We start from the raw sequence: 21,149 nt of genomic DNA on the forward strand, positions 1-21,149 counted from the left end.
ACACAAATAACTTTCTCTCTCATTATTCAGAATTCGTTCAAGACTCCGTAATCATGGTATACTGAACAAAAATATAAAAATTCAACAATCTCAAAGATTTTACTAAGTAAATATAAGGAAATAAGTCAATTGAAATAAACGAATTAGGCTCTAATCTATGGATTTCATATGACTGGGCAGCGGTGCAGCCATGGGTGGGCCTTGGAGGGCATAGGCCCACTCACTTGGCAGCCAGGCCCACCCACTGGGGAGCCAGGCTTAGCCAATCAGAATTAGTTTTTCACCACAAAAGGGCTTTATTACAGACAGAAATACTCTTCAGCACCCCAGCTCCCTCAGACGATCCCGCAGGTGAAGAAGCCAAATGTGGAGGTCCTTGGCTGGCGTGGTTACACGTGGTCTACGGTTGGGATGCCGGTTCTCTACGTACTGCCAAATTCTCTAAAACAACAAAGGAGGCAGCTTATGATAGAGAAATGAACATTCAATTCTCTGGCAATGGGCTCTGGTGGACATTCCTGCTGTCAGCATACCAATTACACTCTCCCTCAAAACTTGAGACATCTGTGGCATTGTGTTGTGTGAAAAAACAGCATATTTTAGTGGCCTTTTATTGCCCCCAGCACAAGGTGAACCTGTGTAATGATCATGCTGTTTAATCTGCTTGTTGATATGCCACACCTGTCAGGTGGATGGATTATCTTGGCAAAGGAAAAATGTTTACTAACAGGGATGTAAACAAATGTGTGCCCAATATTTGAGAGAAATAAGCTTGTTGTGCATATGGAACATTTCTGAGATCTTTTATTTCAGCTCATGAAACATGGGACCAATACTTTACATGTTGCATTTATATTTGTGTTCAGTGTAGAATCCACATGAATGGAGAAGTGTTTAGAAACATATTCTATTCTTATTTACAATGAAAGTGACTCCAGAATGACGCAATACATTATGTACCATTCATTTCTGACCGTGAGTGTTAGTAAGGAAAGTGACTAAAGGAAGTGAGAGATAGTGAGGTTATGCATGCATACTAGTACATATATACAATGTAGTGTGTGTGAGGGGGTCTAATCTATTTGTGTACATGTTTGTCTGTCACTTGTATGTGTAGGCCTACTATACTGACAGGCAATATGGCAGCATGGCAGCATGATGCAGACAGGGCTTGTTTCTCAGAAACCCTCATTTTGAGAGTTAATTTCAGCTGTGTGGGTGGAGCCTCACAGAGAGCCTGCATGTGATAGTAGGACTAGGGCACTTAGGGGTACCGTGGTGTAGTGAAGGGGGCAGCAAGGACCTGCCTCCTCTACTCACTCTCCTCCCTCTTTTTGATGCTCTCTTTTAACGACCCTGGTTGCTTAGCTCGCTCCTTCATCGCCTGTTTCATCCATCTATCTGTCTCCTTTGAAACAATTTCCCACAAATTCTAGTTTTTAGTTTTCCTCATCTCTTCCATGTTCTCTACTGTCCTTTTCTGTATTGTCCCTCTCGTTAAATCTCTCCTACCCCCCTCCCCCCCCCCCTCCCTCTCCCTTTAGTGTAGTGTTTCTGTGTCACTGTGTCAGAGCTGCTTAGTGGTTTGACTGTTACTGGCCCTGTTCTGGAGCACTGGGTGCCCCCTGCCCTCACCCCGGGGCAAAGCTCAGACACCACCGCCACCACCCTGCCTATTGCATCAAGGGGTAAGTACATGTCTCTCTTCTAGGATATCCAGTTCTAGCGAAATATGAAAATGGGGTTGTATGTAAGTCATTGAAGTCTATGGGTGTCCATCCATGTAGAAGAGTAACAGTTTGGGCAAAAAGGACTATATCCTCTGTATCCACCATAGCACGTTGACAGAGTTACAGGGAGCTGTAGTTGGATATTAAAACACAGGTGCCGTTCGTTAGATAGTTCTGTTTTAGGTCACCATTCAGGGGCTTTTCTTCAAACAATACCAGCGGTGTGCCAGCAAGAAATGTGTGTGAGTCACAGGGGTGGCACAGTGTGTGTTGCCATGGCATGCTGCGGCTTTGTGCAGGGTGTTGGACTCTGTACTGGGCAAGAGGTGGCTGTCTGAGAGAAACTGAAGCTGGGTGTTGTTGTTTTAGAGTTGATTGCTTTCCTTGAATCAATACTCCTCCACTGTCTTCCTTACACGGGTTTGTTTGTTTGATTATAGTCATGGCCTCTAGAGGAGTCTCACATGGTGGTTATTGTGAGAGATTAACATTAAAGGTATGCTGGACAACTTCTCTGTTTGATATTATAACTATAGATATATGAGACTAATCAAAGTAACCGAGGCTGGGGTGTGGTTAGTGAAGGTCCTCTAAGGTCTCACATGGTGGTAACTGCTCCTTGGGAGAGATGGACAGGTATGATGGACAAGTTATGGAGGCCAAGTTGAAATTGATCTCCCTCCCTGTTTCACAAACAATGTTCCGTCTATAGATATATGAAACAAGGATAGAATGATGAGATTCATGGTCCAATTACTCACTTTTCTAATGTATAACAACAGCATTTGGGTGCAAATCAAATAGTTTTTAATTAATGGACATAGAGTTACCAAAGTTACTTTTTTTCTTTTGCATGATTAAATAGCACAGAACAGGATGTAGACCAATATACTGTGTATGAAGGATTAAAAAGACGAAATAACCATTATAGGCCCTGTCCGTACCATTATTTTTGACAGCATAAGAGGGAAAGATCGGTTTTGACTGAAATATCTATGGTGTGTAATTACTAGGTTGTCAGAATCTTCTCAGTTGTTTTGTTCTTGCAGCCTTCCATCTATGTGCAATTATTATGAAAAATGTAGCCTACTTTTGCGTCATTTTGTCAAATATGTGATAGCTACTGGCTAAATAACAGTAATAATCAAGTCTTGATGGTCACTTTAAACGGGGCTGTCCTAACCATATACTGTGCACAATGCTATACTAGACATGCAGGTAGCCAGGGCGTTATAATTTGAGACCACCGCCCTAGCTCTCCTGCCCTCCCCCATCACAACCTGTCTTTGTCACCACGTGGAGATGAGAACGCTCCCCAGGGTGGGGCAGTGGTGGGGCATGTTATTAGGGGTCGAGACACTGCCTGTGAATATCCATTAGGATGAGCACAGGTGAAGATTGAGAATGAACTAGTTGAGTGATTAATCAAGATATAATTCTATTTTGTGTGAGAATAATGAGCCCCATAGATTTCTTTAGATTTTCTCCAGCCTCAGATCTCTCATTGTTGGCATCTTTCCGGGAATGAATCCTCCTTGTTCACCTACATGGATGCCCGTGGTTTCTATATGTCATTACCAGAGGGAATGGAAAAGTTCATGAATATATACTGTATGTGATGGTGTGTATGTTCCTCTTCAATGTCGTGTTCTCTTGCAGGGACCCTGCTTTGAGCTGCAGCGGCCCGTGGCTAACCTGTTATGACATGGTGCAGCGTCCTCTGACCTCCCCATGACGGGGGACTACTGCAGGGAAGGCCCCACAATCACCCTGTATTTTGGAGGGAAATGCTAACTGACACCAGCCCATGGGAATGTCCACTGGAGGTAACCCCTTCACATCCTCCTGACCTCAGTCTGACCTATGTAAGTGCTCTGCAAGGGAGTGGACACAGGAGTGAGACACACAGATAGATACACAGCCACTGATAGATGAGCCAAGCCAAAATGACACTATTATATGGGCATACGTTTCTTTACCGACTATAGAGTCACATTTTTGTTTTGACTATTGCTTGGCTTTAATTTGGCCCTCTGTTTTCAATTTCCAGGGATGTGACAAATGCTGCCTGGGATCTGTGACCTTTGCCTTTTCCCAGCATGACTGATTTCCTCTGGTGTTCAGAGTGGACTGGAGTTTTCTAGCACCATTTTAAATCAGTTATGTTGATGGGGCATGACACCTCTTAGTCAACACAGAGAGAAAGGGAGACCTCAGCCATCAAACTGTTCCAGCTATCTCCAGAATCTCATGTTATGGCAACTCTGCCTAGGGCTAGGTAGATGTTTTAATATATTTATAGAGGGGCAGAGATATGTCATTACTGGTCTAACATTTAATTGAAACGGTTACATTTGATGTCACAACAATTTTGGCATGGAGAAAATGGAGTGGATCAAAGCAGTGTTTGCATGTGAGAATCTGTATGCTAATTATGTGACAAATCTGACTAGTGGTTTCTTACTTTCTTTCTGTTTCTGAATTTGTTAAATTACGGTATTCACTGCATGTCGTGTTTTTCTTCCAATACGCATTAGGCTTTCTGTCTTACTCAGCCTGTAATGTAAGATGACTTTCTCATCCCCTCTCTTGTCGTCTCTCACTAATGTATTTATTCTGTTACCTTTTGACTAGTGATTGGTTTGGGATTAACAGGGCGAGTTTGGGCGCGCAGTCTTGGTTAATAATTAGACTGGAACAGACTCACACACGCACATCCTGTCAGATGGAGGTCTCTCCATCTGACAGAATGTGAGACAGTGAGAGAGTGATTGAGAGTCAGGAGAGCTTTTGTATTCTCTTCCAACAAGGGGAATCAGGTGCTCCCCGCAGCCTGGCAACCATCACCTCTCTGTGGGCGTAACAACAACCCGCTGCCCCTAGAGTAACAGGGCCCTGTGGAGCTGCTGGGAGATGCAGTGTCTCTACACTGATCACTGATGTGAAACAGAGGCGTTTCTCTGTTTCGTAAAAACAGCCCAGCAGCAAACTGCGCACACACAAAGCCCCGCACAGCAGCTTTCATCACCTAATACAGAGGTAGGTTTTACATATTAGCTATCTGTTTGAATTGGTGAGGTCCTGTCACCTCTCTATTTCATGTGATAATGAGCACAGTGTTAAATGAGGACAGAACAGCTAGGGATTTGATTGTGTAATTCTTCCTGTAGACGGGAGAGATGAGGGAGTGCATGATCTCTGATGTGTGATTACTTTGATGTTTATCTTTGTTGCTGTTACGCTGGGTATAGATTATAGACGACAGATGAGTTGGAAATGACAGAAAATAACTAATACATTCAACCAAATACAAATAATATGGTGTTGACTGAGGACTCCATCCCTGTGCCTGTTCAGCTTCCCTGTCGATATGAGCACACAGGGTATTGAGACAGATGTTCTGGGGCCCAGTCACAGCCCGTCTGAACCAAACACTGTGGCTGGAACTGAACAGGACTACTGCCTCTACCTGCACAGGTACTGGATGTTTGTGTGTTTCTTTGGGTTTAAGTAAGTGAGTGTAGATCTGTATGCTGGACATACAGTATATTGGAACCATATGCATACTGTGTGGATGTTAAATGTACTAATTATATCTGTTTACTTACAGCTAATTATTATTATTTTACATTTTTAAAATAATTTATAAATAATTTATTAGAAAAAACACAAGGAAGGAGTAACGTTACAGTATTAGAACATGAAGGACAAACAATACAGCATCAAGACACTATCAAACATGTATCAGTCTTTCCGCAACAGAGCCATCCTCACGTGTGAGGGTGCGTGTGCATGATAGTGATATAAAATATATGTCATAGTTTCCTTTTTCATGATCACAATCTTGTGAAACCTGAACCCTCCAAGATCCCCCCACAGTTCCCCAATAGCTGTTCCTCAACCATTCAAGACACCTCCCACAATCCCCCCCCCCCCCCCCCCCCCACAGGAAAAAAAACAATGAAATCCATTCCCCACCCCCAAGAACCCCCCCAATGCACCAACAACCAAGAGAATGAACTAAAGAGAAGAAGGGAAAAGACAGAAGAAAACAGCAAACAACAATGCAATTAAAAAAAAAAAAATTCTTTAAACAAAGGACATCAAGGACAACTGAAATCATAACAGCAATGCCAACTGTAAATGTTTGTGTGCATGTCTGGCACTATTACATGTATGTGTGTGTAATAGTAATTATTAGTGAATTAGTGTTTATGGGTGTGAATTGTATGTCTTCTCAGGTCATTGTTTCAGAATGCATGAATTCATCTCTGTGGGTATCATACAATCTTCACAACAATCCGCTTTTATATAATGTCGGCAATATAATTGGACGGAAGTGTTTGTTTGTGTGATGCAAAGTATGGGTTGATATACTGAGGGCATGGTGTGTGTGTATGTATGTGTTTGTTTGATCAGCTGCTGTCTCTCGGTAGGCTGTTCGGGAAGGAGACAGCTGAGTACTTCCTCAACCCATCTCCTGTCCACACTTCCTCACCCACCTGGTACACACTACTGATGAAGAACATGGGAGGTAACTGTTATAATACAAAAGTACATCTTCGCTTTTAGGTGACAATGTTGTATGCAAATGTACCCTTTTTTTGGTGGCGCAACTGGTTGGAACGTTTCCAGAAGGCATTCAAGTGTGTTCTAACTGGAGCGGGAGGAAGTGGTACAGCCCAGCTAAGCAAGCACTGTGATTTCCACCATTTCACCTTCCTGAAAAGTCCCATTATCTAGCCTAGTGGTTCAACAGACTAATTTCCACTGCTAATGTATTTATTGCCATCTAGTGTCTTGCAGTGTGTTGTCTGTAGCTTTTCATGTGACCAGTGTGCCTCTGTGTTATGTATTTATTGTGTTGTGTAGCCAGAATAACTAACCCTCTGAGCCTGGTTCCTCTCTAGGTTTCTTCCTAGGTTCCTGACTTCTAGGGAGTTTTTGCTAGCCACTGTGCTTCCCTCTCTGCATTGCTTGGTCTTTGGGGTTTTAGGCTAGGGATCGTTAAAGCTCTTTGTGACAACTGCTGATGTAAAAAGGCCTTTATAAAATACATTTGATTGATTGATTGTGTGTCAGATGAGGTGAGTGCCGAGGCCCTGTGGGACAACTTGAGAGAACACTCCACCAGACGACTCAGAGACCTAGAGGAGAAGGAGGAATCTGAGTCTCTTGAGGTCAGGCTAATTATTCATTACACTAATTACAGTAATAAGTACTAATGAGTAATGCCCCTAAGCGTTTCCTGGTTAGGGTCACATTGTCAGCAAAAGTTAGGGATAAAAATGCAGAACAAAATATGTTTGAGGTTGATATTTCTCATACACAGCTATGACTTCACTTTCCTGTCCCTTTGTCCATAGTTGGTGAAAGTCTCTGTGAACCAGGATGGACAGAGAGAGCGGGGTCACCTACAGCACCTGGCAGGGGTCAGGTATATGTTCAACCTGGCCCAGCTCCACCAGGTTTACTCTGCCCATGTTCTCTCCCTCAACCATCCAGCTCTGCTCCTAGATGACCTGGAGGAGCTCGAGGGACCACATAGTTACCTACCTATCTCACAAATAAACAGGTGAAGGGAAACCTAGCATTATTAAATAAGCATTAGCTAGTGCTATTGGTAATATAACTACTGTTTATTATACTTCCAAAAGCCTTGCTAATTGAAAATCATTTAATCAGATGTAAAGACCAAACTTGGGTCAGAGTATCATGCATCTTTTTATATTTGTGTTATTAAATGTGCTTATGCTGTGTTATTCGTATTGAAACAAAAATCCCTTTGTGTCAGTGAAATTTGAATTTGTGTGTAATGCTGGGTCAAATATTCCACAAGAGGGCAGTCCCAGATTAAGAGGATGAATGTTTAGTTGAATTTATGATGGTAGTTTTCACTTTAATATGACAAGCTGTACTTTCAAAATTGTATTTCTATAATTTCCACTAATAGTTTTCAACAAATAGTCATTATTTTATTTGTGAAACTGTGTATTATTTTGTGAGTTTGTAATTAAAAGTGACACGTGGCAAGTGTAATTGATTGAATCATTCAATGTCCAAAATAATTATTATCAATCAAAATCCCCATATTGATCCTAAATGTAATCTAAGTGGATACCATAAACTGTCAGCTGAATGAAAAGAGCTATGAAGCATCTTCACTCAAGAGCATTGCTTTATACTGTATGTTTGTGTGCTTGTATGGTTGGATGTGGAAGAGTGTGTGAGTGTGATTGTGCATCCATGGCTGGAACCTGAAATATGTCAACTCAGCACTCTCCAATGACCCCTGACCTCTGTTATAGACAAATCATTGAATCCTACTACTCACTGCTCCGGTTCTCAGGGCAACGAGCCTCCTTACCAGGCTCCTGATTGGTGGTATGCAGGCCCAAAGGATAAACACACGAAACATAAACGTCTGATTGCAGCCAAACACGATCAGTATGAAAGCAAGAAGGTACTTTAGATTTCATAGTGGTTAATTTTCCCTTACCATGGTCATGCATCAATCACCTGGAAGAGTACAACTCTGTGAAATTACAGCCCGAAAACCCACAATTTGACATCCCTGAAGCAGGACGGAAGATGGGTGGTGGGAGAGGGGCGTGTGTGATGGTGTCCGTCCATCATTTATTAACTGTGCCAATACTGCCACTGACTTCATGGAAGTGTGGAATTCAGACCTATATAGCCTTGAGCCCACAAATCCTATAAATACACTAGATAATACAACATATAATACATTTTGCAGTCCTACGGACTACTGTATGTACGGAGCAGAGTTATGCACGTTACTCCAAAATAGCAATTTGACCCTCACAAACAAAACCAATAAATCCATTCTTTGCCCTCACCTGTCACATTAACATATTTTTACACCTAGGGTGGAGAGGAATGGAGAAGGAGGTATATTTATAACAATCCCTGGTCCAGCTAGCTCTAACAGCCCTCTCTACCGTGTTGGTGTTATGATGAGGGAATCCTATAGTGGGAAGGAATGTGAGGTATGCTAGGGTAGGACTTGGTTATGGATCCTTAGTTGTATTTGTCTGTGACTGGGACAACTCCAAACCCAATACAATAAATCAATACAGTCATGAACAGCAAACTACATAACAGATTTACCACACTACCCATCCCCACACAATATCACCCCCATCAGCCCCTTGAACAACAGACAGCTCTCTTGTTCCTGTGCTCTGCAGAAGTCTGTTTTCTGAGGTTTATCTCCCAGTCAGATTTGGCTGGCACCAGATAATGAGCTTGTTGATGGCTTTTGTCATCATCATTCTATAAAGATGTTTATATTCCTCATAACAAAATACTCAGCTGCAGTACCTACAACAGGCTTGCATGGAGGCACTAAAAAAGCAAATACAAAATTATTTCTGACAAAGGAAATTACCCATAACCTAACTATTAAGAATTATCACGGGAAATGAACTAATGAAACACGTTCAACCCCCCCCCCTCTTATTTCCATTTCGGATCCTAAATTTGTAACGAATGGGCAGATACCTGTCCTGATCAGAGTTATTGGGGAGGAGCGGGAAATTAATATTTGTAGAAAGATTACAGACAGGCAGATGGAAAAAGGAGCAAGTGACTATTACGGGAAATTATAATAAACTAGCTATAGGGAATTGCAATGTGTATCAAACAAACCGAGCCTTTGTCCTTCTTCGTCCAAGTTTAACTTTGATCTCCTGCACGATAAGGTAAAATTCTGTCGTCATAACGTTAGCCTATAACCTACCTGCTACCTGACTGAAAGACCTCGATGTCGGGGGTTGAACGGTGTAGTACTGTAGCCCAGTCTGTATAGCGTCGGGGTGGCGCCCATACCTAACAGAAACCTACCTTGTTTGTACAGTAGGGTAGGCCTACACATATATATATATATATATATTAACTTTGATAAACGCTGGTTTCGACTCCTCCTCCTTTCTGTACAGTACTGGACTGCAGACCAAACTGTGCACTGGACTCATATAGGTGGTCGAGGCGAGCTAGGAAGCAGAGACAGTGGATCAGAGAAAGTGGTGAACAGGTGAGAGTACTGCACATTTTTACCTTTCGTTTTAGCTGTAGAATTAAACTTCACTGCACTCTTTATTTCTCAAACACTTATCAGTCATTTATGGTAATAAATCATTGCTGTTATGCAACCGTTTATCCTGACCTGTGTTTGTAGAACCCAAAGGAAGTGTACAGAATAGGATAGAGTGTTCTAAGTGACATTGATTTATGGGAGGTACTGTATGCTACTCGTTATAATCAATGTAATAACTTCCATAGTTTGCATCTAGTTTTCATGCAGATGGATATTAGGTAGCTTGTAACTTAGAGCATAACACATAAAGTGATTGAGCTTGCTATGGATGATCAGATATTGACAATCAGGAGCTGCAGAGGTATCTCATCTGTGGTCAAATATTGTCATCGAAAGATATGGGAGGGAGGAAGATCATAGGCCAACACTCCAGCTCCCAGTCCTAACCCCTGGTCTGTTGACTGAGGTTTTAGTAAAGGGAACAGGGCAAGCTGAGATAAAAATGGAAGGAAAATTACAGTAGTTATGCAAATAATGACATACATGAACATTCACTGAAGGATACAATTTTCCAGGAGTTTGGTCTTTCTCTATACCCATTTCTAACCTCTTCCTTATATTTGCTGTCCGGTTCACACGATACCATGTTCCTGTTTTATTACTGCTTGACACTAGAGCAGCACTGCTCTGTGCTGTGCATGGCCCTCTGCCACTCCACTGGCCACAGGGTCAGGGCGAGCAGATTACTGACACCATTTCACACATTCCACTGGGATTAGGAAGATACTCAAATGAACATTGAAAGGGGGATCTCCTGATCAATCACTTTCAATCACAGTAAAGATTTTAGATTGATTAGGGAATCCCCAATGTATATGTAGGACTATTCTATGACATGAGGCTTTAGCTGGAAAATAGCCCTTATAAATCCTTCTTACTTTTGTCTGTTAACTGTGACATGAGTTGGATAAAATTGACCATCACTCTTAGGTTTGTGGACCCTGCTGGCACTTATATGCATGTACCCAATCAATGGCAATGTTTAGATTGCCTCGCGACTCTCACTGAATTGTTCCGCAGCTCGACCGCTCGCTACAGACTTCAGTCTGAGACAGCCATCGTTGAAGTCATTTGTGGTGAGGTCAAAAGGAGGCGTGTTGTACAAAACAAAGTAATCAGCTATTGGATCATCTCTAACCAATCAGAATATCAAAGCCAATGACGAATTTTCAAACGCTGCTTTACCCACGTGTGTTCTGGCTCTGGTTCAACCCGGTTTCTGGGACCAATCATACTGTCTAAAATGAATTTCCAGTCTAGAAATCTTCAGAGAGGTACTCAGATACAGACTCATTGCGGAGAAGCCACTAACGTTCATGGGTGTGGCATAGCGTTTGGTTGGAGCAAGGAGTTTGGGTAGCCAGGCAACTGTTTAAACATCTGAAAGGTTTCCATGGCCTCTGTCTGTGGGCTTAGTTAGTATAAGTTTAATCAGCTCCTGGTTTGTATTTAGCCCCACTGCTGTGTGTGTCACTAACCTAAGGGGTTCAAGAGATCTGCAAGTCTTGGCCCCAAGCAGCCCTGGGAGGGCATCAGCCTCATCTCTCATCCCAGCCCGTCAGCACCTGCTGCCTCATCCTTTGCCCGGTTCTGCTCTGAGGAGCTAGTGTGTGGAGAGGGGCCCCTTGCAAAGCCCCAAAACACTGTATCAATATGTCTTTGATATTTGAGATTCTTTCTGGGGTTGTGATTCAAACTTAATCATGTTCCTTGACTGAAATCACCCCCTTGTTTCCTCCTGACATGGGACTTGGGACTTGTATTAGTGATTAGTCTGTCAATTACATCTGGCTTCGGTTCGGCTTACAGTGTGACTCCAGACAGCTGTTCAGCTACAATGTAAAGAGATAATTGAAGATAAGCCCCTGTCTGTCAAATAATGTAATGTACCCTTGGTAAAACCATGTGATTAAAGCTGTCTGATGGAATAATACATGACTCACAGTTGAGGCCTAGTCTGTCTTCACATAAGATGTCATCTTAACTCTTTGATAAAGTGATCTTCAGGAAATCCATTTAATTATCAGTAAAATCACACTCACACACACACACACACACACACACACACATGCTCGCACAGACGCACGCACATGCACATCCTCTGATGATCTGAGCTGATGCTAATCTCCAGGGAAATGCCTGATTGCGTCTGAAATATATCTCACTAATAACAGGAAACCATTCAAACTTGCGGCCACACCCCTTTGTGAAGGAGCTGTCAAAATACTACGCCTGTCTCCCATGTAAGCTGTCCAAGCCGTTGTCTTCTCCTGGTAACTCTGAATAAAGACAAACTAATAGAATAATACACATATGCTCACCCTGATGTTCTGGAAATGAAGTCTCACTATATTCTCTCTTGGTGACTGAACAAATGATTTGCATTATGGCGTTGTGCATACACTTAGAATTCACCAACTTCGGTTATAATCCATTTGACAGAAAGTCAGAGGCAGTAGTCTTTAAGCTACATGTCCCTATAGGGCCCTCAACTTCAGCCCAGACACAGAGCACATCTTTCAAAATGTCTTGAATGTTTTATTATTACAAAGAGATAGGAGAATGTCCAGGTAACTACCAAAATAAAGGAAACACTTGAGTAAATGAGGGCTACATAGTATATTGAAAGCAGGTGCTTCCACACAGGTGTGGTTCCTGAGTTATTTAAGCAATTAACATCCCATCATGCTTAGGGTCATGTATGAAAATGCTGGGCAGGCCATTATTTTGTCTACCATGGCTATGCCAGTGAAGATCAGGAAGGCCCACACACTGTTTAAGCTCCCAATTCACTGCTTTACTGACTACGTTTCCATCCAAAACGGATCTTCGTCAGGTCAAACAGATTGAGTGCTCACTTCCCAGAATGCACACATTTCACCTCATATGACCATTACACACATGACGCATGGTGGGTGTGGAAACCATTAAATTCACTTTTGCGCATAGTCAATCATAATTAATCCCAGAGGTACATGTGGTCATAAAGGATGATGTACGTAGAAATGGGTTCAAGGTAAAACCTAGGCAACAGTAAAAAAAAAAGTAACATGTTGGAAACTGTTGGAACACCCACCCATGTGACCATTACACGCAGGACGCGCGGTGGCCGTATAAATAATTCCAGTGACCTATTTCATAAACAACTTGTGTACCTCTAATAATTTCATATCAATGAAATGGGTACATGTTACAGAATCTAATATATATGTACAAAATGACCAATTGGAGATCTAGAAGGCAGGACAATAGGATGACAATGCCCCCATCCACAGGACAGGAGTGGTCACTGAATGGTTTGATGAGCATGAAAACGATGTAAACCATATGCCATGGCCGTCTCAGTCACCAGATCTCAACCAGATTGAACACTTATGGCAGATTCTAGAGTGGTGCCTGAGACAATGTTTTCCACCACTATCAACAAAACACCAAATTATGGAATTTCTCATGGAAGAATGGTTTCACATCCCTCCAATAGAGTTCCAGACACTTGTAGAATCTATGCCAAGGTGCATCGAAGCTGTTCTGGCTCGTTTTGGCCCAACGTCCTTTTAAGACACGTTATGTTGGTGTTTCCTTTATTTTGTCAGTTACCTGTATAGTGTATGACTTATTCTGTATGTGGTAGTGGTGGTCTTGATGGGCCAGGTGGGGTTAGCTCTAATGTTTCTATTTGGCTACTGTTTGGTCTTGCCCTCTGGTGAGCACCTTGTAGACCTCAGGTGTGCTGGCCTGTTGGCTTAAAGAATAGTGGATGTGATATTTTACCTGCAGTGGCTTAGTTAGCTTGCATTGAGACGCTGGATCTGATACAGATCATTACCGTTAAGGGGAATGGAAGGACACAAACAAGTTGTTGTATGTCTGTCATACAGATACACTCTGTCTGCATCATTGAAGATCTGGGCCAATTAGGCTACTGCGGAGATCGCCACAGAAAGATATTTCAGATGATCCTAGATTTAAACCTGGAGATGTCTTTTCAAATCGTCGTATATCAATCGCAGCTCTAATCGTAACCCTGTTGAAGACACAACAGCAGTTGCCATGCAGACGGTATATGATTATGTCATGTAATTTGTCAGGGAAGAGGCTCCTGTGTTTCCAGTAGTGTATGTTTGAAGTTCTCAGGGGATTATAAAGTATTTGAAGTGGGGTTTTAATCATTACATAGCTATACTGATGCCTTCTGTTGGGGATGTCACTTTTGGGTGGTCTGTCTCCTTCCTAGCCGGACTGTATGGAGAGGCCTATTTGATCAGGGGGAATCTAGACAGGTTATTTGTCATAGTTTTACTTACAGTACAAAGAGTCAAAGTGCATTAAGTACAAACAGGTTAACAATGACATACAATGTGTAGGCTACTAGTTTGTTCAAGGACTCACAGCAGTATATTTGGGTTAGTGATAGATAGCAGGACTCAGGTCAGCTCTGGAAAGGGGTTTAAATGTCCTGAGGGTCATCCAGAGACTAAACACTGATCCTGATCACTCACCATTTTACTCCTTCACTATTAATGTTTCATTGACGTTGTTTCAGCGTTGAATTTGGACCATGTTGTTTGTGAAGGTTGCCACGCTGAGTCACGTGCCTTTATAAAGAGAGAGACTCTTCCATCATGACCTAATGTGAGTGAGCAGCAACCTGATGTTGCCAAGCTCTGTCGTACTAGGCCTGCTGTCACTCCTTTTGCCTCTGCCTGTCCTTTTACTTTTGGTCTGATGGCCGCATACAGAATGGATAATCTTTGTAATTTATCGAGATGGTCAGTTAATAAGAAATAAGTCGGACTGACATAATTAGTTATTTTAGGTGTTAACCTTTCTTTGAATTATGTCGCAGTGAACATTGACTCTAAAGTGGTAAAATGTAACTTTTTGGTCGACCTGACCAAATTCACACTGAAATGTGAGTTAAAGATCTATCATTGTACTTGAAAGCAAGTCTAAGAAGCAGTAGATCTGTTCGATGTGCGCTCTTTCTATGCTTCTTGTTCTTAAGTTTAGTTTTTGCATCTTTTACTTTTGGTTTTGTACAACAGCTTCAAACAGCTGAAAAAAACATATTTTTGCTTATGGAAAATATATTTCACAGCAGTTTAGATGGTACAATGATTCTATCTTATTTTGACACATAACTATTAGCGTTTTAACAACCAGGAAATGGCTGAGTGATTTCTGCTTAGTGCAACTTTAAAGAAATGTATTATTGAATGGTTGCCTATGCACAGCTGTTATTGAAATGAGTTCATTATGATGTGTACATTTCATTCAGTACTGTTCTGAAGCACTATTTGTCCATGAAAATACAGCTGGTGTCAATACAAATTAATATCACTTTATTCCGTCTACATGACACATGCACGCACGCACACACGCACGCACACACGCACACACGCACACACACACACGCACACACGCACACACACACACACACACACACACACACACACACACACACACACACACACACACACACACACACACACACACACACACACACACACACACACACACACACACACACACACACACACACACACACGGCAAGGCTTATCATTATTGTGTTCTAGGATATGGAAGCAAGGGATTATTTTGTCTAGTGTCCCCAGGTTACTTTATCGTTCATCTGACTTTTACTGGGGAGGCATAGCGGTGAGCACTGTTCCAACGGCATGCTCCCTCCTGTTAAAATGTGTGTCTGTGTGTGTGTGCGCGTGCGCGTGCACTGAGTATACTGAACTGAAGTATGACAGTATTACCTGGATTGCTTTTAAAGTAACTGTCCAGGGAAAATTTCACTTTTTAAAGTTCATATTCTGTTAACATACCCAAATAATGCTGTTGACTCATATTTTTGTCCAAAGCATACATTTGATTAAAAAAAACACTTAAAAATGTGTATCTCAAACAGACCTGAGGAGGACGAGCTGGCCAATCAGCGGTCTACTCGCATTAATATTTTTAATGACCGGTATACTACCCACATTCTGTTGTTGGGGTACGCCCACACCATTCCAACACAGAAGAGCTGCTTTTTAACATACTTAATAAAAAATAAACAAATTGGAAGGAAAACTATTTCACTCATATTGCAATTAATTATAGTCAATATTTCATAGAAATCTGGAAAAACTGGACAGTTACTTTAAGACCATCCAATTTTTTTCACTCAACTGTAGTCTAGGCCAGAGACCTGGACATGTTCTTGGAAGTTCAGGATAAAAGGCTAGCAGAAAGAATATAGTGTTGAGGGGTTTTGACCTGTGTGTTCACTGTGCTTTACCGTACCACCACCACCACCCTTAGGATGGATGTCTTACAATACCTATTTCACGGAAGGATGCATGAGGTCATGTATTGCTCTTTTATTAAAAGTGGAGAGCTCCTCTGTGGAGCCATTTAATTGGCATTTTAATTCACAGAGAGGATGTAGTTGGCTATGTTATCCCCTCCCCACTAGTCTGTGAACAGGTGAGCTATAGACATCTCTGTCTTGATTGGGACTCGATCGGGTTACCATTATGTTCTCAATGTCAACACACACATCCACGTTTTGGCAAAAAAACACATGCAAGATCAAGATCAGACCATAGCGACATGCTTATAAAATCGCTGTTCCTCAGGTTCTGAATCTGCTGCGGTTGCACCGCATCGGACTCCATCTCAGTGCCCTTTCATAGAAAAGGTCAAAGGTCATGTAACCACAGAGCAGTGAATGTGAGGGCGGCTTTGTTCCGTTGTGTGGTTTCTGTGGTTTGGCTGGTTGACACACAACCTTACTGCCATCTCATATAAAGGTTTAACCCAGTGGTCACCAACAGGTTGATCGCGACCGACTGGTCGATCTCCAAACTTTTCTGTAAAAAACCTAATGATAAAGCCTTGCGTTCCTATATTTATTTTTATTTGTCTTATGCTGTTGGTGGTAGGTGCACCCGATTCAGCTGCCCTGCACGCCGGGTTGTGGAATTCTTCACATTTTGAAATATTTCTGAAGGTACAAACTCTGCCTTCCCTGCGGGCCCAGAGAGCAAATCAAGTGCACTATAGGCCTACCGCTGGCCAATCGGATGGCTCAAAATACCGTGTCTGCAGTAACCTAGCGGGCGTAAAAGAAAGGTTACAGCAAAGTTGATACTGTGAGATTTTAAAACTTTTAAAACTATGACTAGAGTCGACTGTCAACGAATACAGCCATGTGTTGCTGTTGTTCTCAGTGAGTTCATGTTTAAGTGCTTACTCATCGCTGTCCGCACTTTTTATTCAACACTTTTATAAGTCATAAAAATGTGTGTTCTTCCCTACTTCCACTCGTGCTGCAACCAGCACTACAGCTGTAATGAATGAGTAGGAAAGTGTATCGATAGGCTTGCTCCATTATTATTAGCAGAGGAATATTTCACCTCCTCTGTTCATAGGAGTAAAAACATGGATTTGTGCATGAGGGAGAAATAATGCGGTGCGACTACAGTTTCGCCATCAGCTGGAAGACGGTGTCCCTTTTTGCTCAGCGTCAGCAGAGGAAAGGGAGAGCGGCGGGACGTTGAGAGGCGGACCCTCAGTCTGCTGCTCTAACCCTCCGCTGAGACTGACCATCAGATGCGCAGGCATCCATCAGCCCAGTAAAATACAAATAAAAGCAAATTATTTAAACGTATGCTCACTCAGCTGTGCCTCACAAGTAATAAAACAACTGATCTATTACCGGTGTGATCATATAGTCTACCTCAAAATGTTTATATCATTTTTTTTTTAAATGGTCTGAACAACAATGGATTGGCAGAGCAATTCAAGCAAAGCTAATATGCTGTGATAATGTATTGGGCCTATAGCCTAGCCTACTGCACAAACCTCATTGCTACAGAACTGCTTTTAAAAGGTTAATGTTGCATAGACTTACGTTTTTTAAGTCATATAAAATAACAAATCTGAGCGGTAGATCTCAGCTTGCATTTGGAAAGTGATCTTGACTCAGAAAGGGTTGGTGACCACTGCTTTGGCCCTCAACCGGCTGGCAGAGCATGTTTGGCAATGGAGTTAGAAGTAGATATGAAAACAAATCTTCACTTTAACTTGATTGGTCAAATCCCCCAGCCCTCCTGCAGCAATTAACATAATTTGTATCCATCGTTTTGGGTTGCTGCAGTTCAGTGTTGTGGCACTCTGACTTTGCCCACTCAGAGGTCTGTAAGAAAACTCCAAATCAGTCACCAAAGATATGGGATAACAGGCAGGAATCCAGTTGTTGATGGATAAATATTGCACATTTCCTGTTAGTAGAGACCTTGAAGAGTAGAAATATGGAAATAAATATTTAAAATGTAAAAAGGCTAAAAAGCAATATATATATCAACCCAGGGGGTTGATATGTCAGTGACAAGTATGGTGAACTAATATGGAATATATATTTTTTATAAAAAATCATTTTGGTGAAAAATAGGATTGAATTGTTGAAAACACACTATATTAGGCAACATAAATTGACCCATGGAGTAATTTAATCAATATTCAGAAGGGCCTTTAAGGTCGCCTATAAAAGAATGCCTATAACAGTAATTAAAAACGGCACTTTGTAATTTATTATCTAAAAATGCATTCTGAATATGTGGGAAAGATGGTGGAAGAACCTGGATCATTTGAAATGTAAGAAAACCATTTTGATAAACATTGCACTATATACACTAAACGTATTCATTTCAATGTAATTGAATATTCATGTTTGGATGTGCACAATTATCATAATTACTCTTTTAATGATGCTTACCTACCCATAAAAGCCATTGAAGGAGACCTAAAGTCATTTTTGTAGTATTATTGAGATGTAATGTAATGCAAATTGCCATTCTAATATGGCATTGCTGGTATGATCCTCTTTTGACTTCTCAACAGCCTGGTAGAGCTCTGTTATTCCCCAAATAAACATAAAGTTAAAACAAATATTGGAAGTTGTTATTTGAGTTGTTAGTAATAGTAATTTAATGTTCAACATGTTTTTGAAGAAGAGACAGTTAAAGGGCTTCAGGCATGGTATATGAGAGTCCCTCCCACCTTAGGTATGGAACTGAAAGGATTTCATGTTATTGGAAACCACAGTTTCTCTGACTTTGTCCGAGTTTAGTCAACTACTGTATGTCCTATTGATAGAGACTTACTGTATCAACTTAAAGTTGTTGTGCCTCATTATGCTAAAGTAACACAGTTCAACCTTCAAGGTTGTGGGGTCTCTTCTTATTTCATCCAATGAAAATATAGAGTATGTTTTTATTTCCTCTCCTCATTTCAACTTCTTAGTTAGTTAAGCTGTAATTCCTATGTCATGTAGTGCACAGGGACAACACTGTCTGCAACAGGAAGTACTTATGCCACAAACTCAGCAGGTTATTTTTCCCTGGACCGGAGGTCCTGTGTCGTCTCTCTGATGGTCAGTTTGGATGCTCCTCTCTCCGGGGGCAGGGAGGGGGTGTCCCTGCACCGACGGCCCAGGGACAGCCAACACAGCGCCCCAACCCCTCCCTCTCTCCTTCCCTCCATCCCAACTCAACCCCCCACCCCACACACACACAAAAAAAGTGGGGCAGTGCATTCCGCCTGCCTAGAGACCATTTCCCCTTTCACACAGTGGCTCTCAGAGTGACAGCTGAATTTGAATAAGAATCGCTGTCCACACTGCGCGCACAGACACACACACACACTTTTACAGCCTCACACACACACGCACACTAAAAGTGAACCAGCCTGCAGAAAGCTTCTCATCACAGAGAGGACTGAGTTTACTTGCGTGGCTGTGTGAGTACTTAGATCTTATTTATGCTATTACTCTGTGTAGATACATCACTTTTCAGAAGTTGGACCTAACAGATGTTGTGTCGGATTGATTGTCTGAACAGGTTTGATAGCGATGGGGGAATAAATCGATATAGTTACATATCGCAATATTATTTTGGATGATATTATATCGATACTTTGACTCCAATTTGTTTTTGCTAGGTAGCGCTAGTCGGCTCTACCTGCTGTATTTCTCATCCTATAGCTTGTTCTCCATCTTTTTTTAAATAGTGAGACAATATTTTTTCAGCTCTTTTATTTCCAGGACCGATCAAAACACACTTTCTCATGGTCTCTCTTGTCTCTCTGCAGCAGACATATAGTGAGCAATATGCTTGGAACATCAAATTTCAATAAAATCGCAGTATCGAATCGCAATACATATCGTATCGGCACCTAAGTATTGTGATAATATGGTATCGTGAGGTCCCTGGTAATTCCCAGATGTAAGGTTTGAGAATTGTGTCTTTGTGAATGAACATCTGGTCTGCTAGTGTGTTGCACTTTTTTTGATATTTTTTTTTTTTTTAAGTCTAATTGAGTCTTTTTTGCATACTGGCACTTTCTGTGGCAGGTTGTCTTGTTTCTGTGGTAAACTGGCAGGTTTCTGTGGCAGGTTGTCTTGTTTCTGTGGTAAACTGGCAGGTCTCTGTGGCAGGCTGTCTTGTTTCTGTGGTAAATTGGCAGGTTTCTGTGGCAGGTTGTCTTGTTTCTGTGGTAAACTGGCAGGTTTCTGTGGCAGGTTGTCTTGTTTCTGTGGTAAACTGGCAGGTTTCTGTGGCAGGCTGTCTTGTTTCTGTGGTAAACTGGCAGGTTTCTGTGGCAGGCTGTCTTGTTTCTGTGGTAAACTGGCAGGTTTCTGTGGCATGTTGTCTTATTTCTGTGGTAAACTGGCAGGCTTCTGTGGCAGGTTGTCTTGTTTCTGTGGTAACCTGGCAGGTTTCTGTGGCAGGCTGTCTTGTTTCTGTGGTAAACTGGCAGGTTTCTGTGGCATGTTGTCTTGTTTCTGTGGTAAACTGGCAGGTTTCTGTGGCAGGCTGTCTTGTTTCTGTGGTAAACTGGCAGGTTTCTGTGGCAGGCTGTCTTATTTCTGTGGTAAACTGGCAGGTTTCTGTGGCATGTTGTCTTGTTTCTGTGGTAAACTGGCAGGTTTCTGTGGCAGGCTGTCTTATTTCTGTGGTAAACTGGCAGGTTTCTGTGGCATGTTGTCTTATTTCTGTGGTAAACTGGCAGGTTTCTGTGGCAGGTTGTCTTGTTTCTGTGGTAACCTGGCAGGTTTCTATGGCAGGTTGTCTTGTTTCTGTGAAAAACTGTCAGCTGTGTTAAAATCACTTCATTTGCTCTTAACTGTTCTCCCTGTGGTTGTTTTATGTTGGTGGGAAACTGTGGTAGTGACATTATGATGCAGAGCTGTCCTGTCCCAGTGTTGGACATTCTTCAGCAGAGTAAAGTGGCTGCAGTGAGGGGCC

The 21,149-nt window shown here is 41.9% G+C and overlaps 2 protein-coding genes across 2 annotated transcripts in view; both read left to right on the forward strand.

Moving 5' to 3' along the window:
• The first annotated feature begins 3,858 nt into the window (after positions 1–3,858).
• si:rp71-17i16.6 (uncharacterized protein LOC100148415 homolog) lies at positions 3,859–7,778 on the forward strand. Its single transcript, XM_055892254.1, has 6 exons — positions 3,859–4,008; positions 4,541–4,769; positions 5,088–5,207; positions 6,167–6,264; positions 6,813–6,910; positions 7,097–7,778. The coding sequence occupies exons 3-6, from the start codon at positions 5,101–5,103 to the stop codon at positions 7,307–7,309; spliced, it is 516 nt and encodes a 171-aa protein (XP_055748229.1). The 5' UTR covers positions 3,859–4,008; positions 4,541–4,769; positions 5,088–5,100; the 3' UTR covers positions 7,310–7,778.
• An 11,782-nt stretch (positions 7,779–19,560) lies between these two features.
• The window catches only part of lamb2l (laminin, beta 2-like), a 47,625-nt gene continuing 46,036 nt past the window's right edge, over positions 19,561–21,149 (forward strand). Inside the window, exon 1 of the mRNA XM_055892255.1 lies at positions 19,561–19,641. The gene's annotated coding sequence lies outside the window, so the exon portion shown is untranslated. The remainder of the gene's footprint in view (positions 19,642–21,149) is intronic.

Source organism: Salvelinus fontinalis, chromosome 31 (genome assembly GCF_029448725.1).
Source record: "Salvelinus fontinalis isolate EN_2023a chromosome 31, ASM2944872v1, whole genome shotgun sequence".
In the NCBI taxonomy this organism is placed as follows: Eukaryota; Metazoa; Chordata; class Actinopteri; order Salmoniformes; family Salmonidae; genus Salvelinus; species Salvelinus fontinalis.

Bases quoted from the DNA above. Each gene is read 5' to 3' on its own strand.
- si:rp71-17i16.6 (XM_055892254.1), top strand. From the start codon at position 5,101: ATGAGCACACAGGGTATTGAGACAGATGTTCTGGGGCCCAGTCACAGC. The intron at 5,208-6,166 runs GTACTGGATGTT...GTCTCTCGGTAG, and splicing joins TACTGCCTCTACCTGCACAG to GCTGTTCGGGAAGGAGACAG. The intron at 6,911-7,096 runs GTCAGGCTAATT...CTTTGTCCATAG, and splicing joins AGGAATCTGAGTCTCTTGAG to TTGGTGAAAGTCTCTGTGAA.